This window comes from Diadema setosum, chromosome 4, assembly GCF_964275005.1.
Source record: "Diadema setosum chromosome 4, eeDiaSeto1, whole genome shotgun sequence".
Lineage (NCBI taxonomy): Eukaryota > Metazoa > Echinodermata > Echinoidea > Diadematoida > Diadematidae > Diadema > Diadema setosum.
In genome coordinates this window covers 12,566,934-12,573,261 of record NC_092688.1, presented here as the reverse complement: position 1 = coordinate 12,573,261, position 6,328 = coordinate 12,566,934, and the positions used below count along the sequence as shown (strand labels likewise).

General features: G+C 39.0%; 1 protein-coding gene across 1 annotated transcript; it reads left to right on the top strand.

The window, feature by feature from the left end:
* Nucleotides 1-665: 665 nt before the first annotated feature.
* LOC140227618 (5-hydroxytryptamine receptor 1A-like) lies at nucleotides 666-2,000 on the top strand. Its single transcript, XM_072308035.1, has one exon. The coding sequence runs from the start codon at nucleotides 666-668 to the stop codon at nucleotides 1,998-2,000; it is 1,335 nt and encodes a 444-aa protein (XP_072164136.1).
* Nucleotides 2,001-6,328: the final 4,328 nt, after the last annotated feature.

The following is a 6,328-nucleotide window of genomic DNA, read 5'->3' as shown; positions in this document are numbered from 1 at the left end:
CAGTAAGTTTTAAAACTTTAGCAGTTGAAAACCCGTTTTCACATTTCATTCCTACTATTTTTCCGTATTGGTTTTGGAAATATATTATCGTTGCAGTGCATTTTTCTGACCACAGTTAAACATGTGCTTGAAAGTATAGAAGCAATGTCAACAGAATCCTAGAATTTCTTATGAAGATGGTGCATGATTGCCATGTGAAACTGGCGTGATATAGACATGGGAGATGAATTCTTCCTGCCTTTCATTGATGATTAACTATCAGTAGGGGTATTTTTCACTGCTAGTCTGCATCGTTTACCTAACAAATTGATCGTTAAATCTGTCAATTAGTGAACGAACATTTCATTTATCTCCTCCTGATGATACCCTGAAAGAAACCTTGTCACCACTATGCGTTCATTTAGGACAAGATCATGCTGGAATCATTTTGGTGGTATTGACATCTATTGGTTGGTGTGGTGGAAAGAATTTAGTTTATAAAAAGCGGACATACCGTCTTCAAAGTTTCTCATAGCCACTAGGTGGAGATATTCATGCCGTAGATAATCTTAACAATGTCATTTAATCAAGAAATTTGTTTATAACCTGAGGGACTATCTCAACGGTTCGTTTTTCACAGTCAGGGGCATATGAGGACATTAATGATGAGCGGAAGTTTCGCACCAATGGAAACTGCTGGTATTTTACTCTATTCTACTATCTCCAGTGCGACTGAAGAATTGTATGTGTTCGAAAATTATCCTCAGCGTGTTGTCATAGCAATTGCCCTCTGCATTGTGACTACCGTCGGAATCATTGGAAACGGCCTCGTCGTGATGTCGATCTTGTGCTCACGGAAGCTGCGATCGCCGACGAACTGGTTCGTGGTCAATCTCAGCGTTGCCGATTTCGTGACATGCCTCTTTCTTCCTTTCGAAATCGTGGCGATGTTGGCCCGGGACGGTTGGCCTCTTGTCGACTGGCTGTGCACCGTGACGGGAACGGTGACACTGACTTGTCTCGGTACTAGCCTCGTCACCCTCGCACTCATCGCAAACTGCAGGTGGTATCACTTGACGCATTCACCCTACGACTTCTGCGTTCATTACAGATTACGTAACATCTGCATCATGGTCACCGTTTCATGGGTGTATCCATTTCTTCTGGTCATCATCCCTCACGCAGCCGGGCTTGTCCATCTTGGCTACTCGGAGAATTATAAGACCTGCCAGCAGGACACAACTCTTCCGAACTCTGATTACTACAGCCTGATTGCAGCCTTTGGAGTAATAATGCCAGTGTTTTTCGCGATTGTCATCATCTACCTCCGAATATTTAGGTTCATCGAACGCCACAACAAATTCATGCAAAAAAGATTAAATGCATCAGACGATAATGGGGGTCGATGTTCCGACGGCAAAGTTGAACATGTGAACAGAACCTCCAGGAAGTCTGATGCCTACTCAAATAATGATTGTAAGGACAACGAAAACATCATTGCTGTGCAGCCTGGTTCAGGTAATATTTCGCATTCTCATGTCTGCTGCAATTCAGCGTACTTTGAAGAGAAGTCAGACATGTCGATCGAAAAATCAGAATCTCATCAATCAGAGAGGAGTTCGCCATCTCCACGAAAAGGCAAAGCCTGCTGCTCACATCCAGTAGATGTGTCTCCGAGCCAGTCAAGTCCTCCTGAGCCTCGGCTCAGCAAATGTTCTTCTAGCCTTTCTAGAAAATCGTCGCGGAGCGAACCTCACCATCACATCGCCGTCACGAAACGCCTGGTGCTGGTGGTGTTCACATTCTTTGTCTGCATGTTCCCTTTTGCTCTCTGCATGATGATACCAAACAGCGACCCCGCCATTCCTTGGGCCAACCTCCTGGTCGTGGCGAACAGCTGCATCAACCCGATCTTGTACGCTTGGACCATGCCAGCCTTCCGTAGGGTTATGAAGAACATCCTGCTGTGTCGATTCCGAGATATCCCCGAACCAGTCCAGTCACTCCGGAACTGTTTATGAAATAGTATTTCTTGTCAAGGATCATTAGATTAGGAAAGTGATTAAAATTTTATTTTTTATTCTCCTTGAATGACCAGCTACATTTTGGGATGAAATCGTGGAGGGATGAGCACAGTACCTCCTATTTAGCTCTGATATTTCCTATAACATACGACATTATTCGCTCGTTTCAAGTAAAAGCCTAGCACTCTTGGAAAGACATTGCGGAGATGGAAATAACGGGGGGGGGGGTGTTGGCTTGTGGGATATTTTAATAGCTATTTGAAATTTCTAAACATAGGGAATCTGATACTCTCGTGAAAAGAAATCAGCTCATGCGTTTTCCAGCTTGATTTACCTCATCTACCCAAATCTGGGTAGATGAGGGTCCCATATCGTACAAGCCTTAATTTTTAGTGGGACCCTCCATGTCCATTTCTATGCTTATTTAATTTGTACTATGCATATGTATATATTTAGAAAATATAATTATGTTTTCTTCATACTCATTAACACGTTTTTGCAATTATTACAAATATGTTCTGCTTAGAATTGTTTATAATTTTCTCTGTTTATTTGTCAGAAATTAAAATAAATTAGAACATGAACTTGAATCTAGAACAAACGATAGCAATCGAGCATATTTCTATAATAGGTCAAGCTTACATAATATAGTACTCCCACCTTTTTGTAACTGCCTATAAGACTTACTTCATTTACACGATCACTTCTCACTGATAAACCTTTATTTCATTGGTAGTTTTTCAAATGATTTAGATATACCTCAGTATAGAAACCCCGTCATATTCTATAATTCATATCCTGAGACCTAGAACACATATTATACTTTCAGACACTTGGTTCCCCACCCCCTTTTTCATCGTCCTTCCTATCCATCTGAATCCCAATGGTAGGCCAGCAGCACTATTAAAGTACAGGTGAATAATTTATGAGTCTTTGTCCTATCTTTCTTCCTGTATCTTTAACATTTCCCCTGGCTTCGTATATTCGATTTTTATGTATTTTTTCTTCACGTTTATAGATTTATGTCATCATGTGTAATCGTTTTTTTTTAAACTCGGTATATTTTAAAGTCATTCATTATAAATTGGTAAATCTTGTCTATCTCTATATGACAAATAAAAAAAAAAACACGTTTATATTCATTGCCATTTTCAAAGCATGCCATACTACTTTGTTTTGGTGCACGTCACGAGACCGACACTCACGAGTCATACAGCCCACGAGTTATACAGCTTACGAGTCATACAGCCCATGAGTTCGACACTAAGCTAACAAGGCCCACGAGACCGACACATTAAGCCCCATGTTGTATCTGTCGAACTCGCGGGGTATTTTTACCTAGTGTCGAACTCATGGGCTTTATTTGCCTAGTGTCGAACTCATTCGCTGTATGACTTGTGAGCTGTCTGCCTAACGGACATGTTTTCAGTGTCGAACTCATGGGTGTCGGTCTTGTGGGATGACCCCCTTTGTTTCACTTAAGGTACACTGATTCATCAGTCAAAGATCTATACTTTGGACTTGAAGGTTTAAATTCTTTTACAGAAAAAAAAATACAAAAGAAAACGCCTTCAATATATCACCACGCTATTAAGAAAGCAATCATGATATAATTTCGGCAATGAGTTGCCTAAGACGGGACATCTTTTGTGTTTGGATAAAGGAACTGTGCGAGCGGTCCATTCTAAAGAATTTGCCCAACTTGTGCTAGATATCGGTCTCACGAGTTGTATGTTATTGTACAGTTTACTTATGGAGGAATCATCAAACCAGTTTTTGATGATTGATGACTTCCAGCAGGGTCACACTGTTTGATAAGAGCGATGTTGTATTCAGAGGAACCCCCGAATATAATGGAAGATCAACGGAAACAACTTTAGTAATCATGATCGTGATGATGAGGCCTCCTAATAGCAAGCAAATGCATAAAGTGAAGGATGTTCGTACTTATGGTCTACGTAATCTACGTTGAGCATCATGACAAAAAAAGGTATTTACAATTTGCTTTTGAACCTTTCACGTCTCTGCAAATTATTGTCACATGGCTGATCACGTTAAGTACACAATCATACAGAGAAACCGCTCCGTGAAACCAACATTTTCAATGCTGATAAATCATTTTCCATAGTTTATTTGAGATAACGTTTGTTAACGTATGGCATTCTCCCATCACCCCACTCCAACCACTTCAGAAAGAGAGAGAGAGAGGGGGGGGGGGGTAGTGAGAAAGTAATAAAAACATTTTCGTTTACACAGCAGCAGCTGATCCGTGATCCAGTGATCCACTCTGTTTGATCACCTGTGTTGCAGGTAAATGTGCTAGCCATTACGTCAGTTTCTGTATTTATTTCCATTCATTTGTTGAAAGAGAGAGAGAGAGAGAGAGGGGGGGGGGAGGGAGGGCAGACAAAAAAGGAGAGAGGGGGAGAGACACAGGACAGACGAAAATGGCTTGTTTTTCGCTTTTTTGTTCAGACTTTATTGCATTTTTTTTTCAAAGGAACAGAGTGGAAGTTCAATGTTCGTGTATAATTGCACAAATATCATACAGTTCTGTTGTAGTCAGTAAAAAATACTCCGTGTAGAGGAGGATGCATCCACTGAGAAATATTAATTTAACAAAAAAAAAAATGTTGGTACAAGTTTACAACTGGTCAACGTTCCTCACAAGTGTGTACCTCTCTCTTTTGGAGTCCTTCTTTATGAACTCAATAATGATTCACGAGCTTCCCTGAAGTCCCATTCATATTCAAATTCAAATGTGTTTCAAAACATTCTGAAAATTAAGGATCATGCATACACAAATACAATGAACAAACTACTTCAATTATCAGGTTCCAGTTGGGTCCTCTTTCTTCTCTTATTTCATGACTATTGAATAACTTTAGGCAGTTAAGTCATTCAGGACGGAAGACTAGACAGTTATAATATGTTTTTAAATTCATTAATTATATATTTCAGTCTCAGGTATTTATTTAGAATATGAACATTAAACATTGTAAAAACTGACACCAGTGAAAGCAATAATACACCTTCCCGGCTGTAGGGCTTAACAGGATGGCATAAATTTGCTTCAGATGGGGAATTCAGATTTTCACTTTTTAGAGATAATTAGAAACAACTTCTGAAATATCAAAGAGCATACAAGAGGAATTCAATGTTTATTTGATGAAACTCGTTTTCGAAAAGGCTGAGATATCCAAAAACAAAGTGAAATAACGTGGTCTTAATCAAATATACGTCCCACCTTTTATTAGGATTCTCTTTTATATGTGAGATATTTCAATAACGATTTCAATCAAATAAACTTTGAATTCCTCTTAGTATCAATGAATCTAATTCCTCTTGTATGCTTCTTCATATTTCATTAGAGGTTTATCAATGTCTCACAAGAAAGTTGGAAACCCGAAGCCCCGTCTCAACCCAACTTTGTCATCCTTTTAAGTATAGAGGCCACTTACCGCGATTTGCTTCACTGCACACACACACATGATCCTGGTTACTATAGACACTGATAGATTTATACCGAGCCCTATCTATCTGCATTTTTTTTTTCGTCATCGTTCTCCGGCATTACGGAGTGTAATCGACTTTGTATTTCATTTATGTATGAAAAAGACATTCAGAAATAAAAATAATCATATCAAATCACTCAAATAATCATGAGACATTCATGCGGCTCTCGCAGTGCCGAATATCGCACTGTATATTGGCATTCGGCAGTCATTATCAATTCTTAGCAAAGATAAGTTGTGTTAATAAAGAACACATTCCTCCAACACACACACACACACACACACACGCACACACACATACACACTATGTATGTACGATGTGTGGTACAAAGAGCTACTTTTATAGCAAGTCGCACGCTATATAGTGGGAAATTTGTAAGATTGACGTAATTATCTCTGTACAATGTTTGTGTATAATGTTGTTTGTGTTTGTACGTTTTCTTTTGTGAATGTGAATTTTGTGGCAGTGAACGAACGCGGCGTTCATTAGAATACTGTCATAATGAATGACATAATTGTAGAAGATTATTTGTTTTTCTACATTTCTTCTCAGATGTATTCGAGCAGTATTGCTTTAATTTCTTTCTCTTTCAGGCGCTTTGGTGTTGATACTTGAAGTGTCTACATTGCATAATTTGTTGTCGATTGGCAATCACAAATAAATCAATACTATTATTGTAAAATATACTGGCAAGAAATCGATGAAGTGATTACAATGATTCAGATTATGCTTTTCGAATGACACCACAAAAATACATCCGCCTGATGAAATTGACGAGGAAAACTAGGTGAAGAAATTTTTCATGCTGA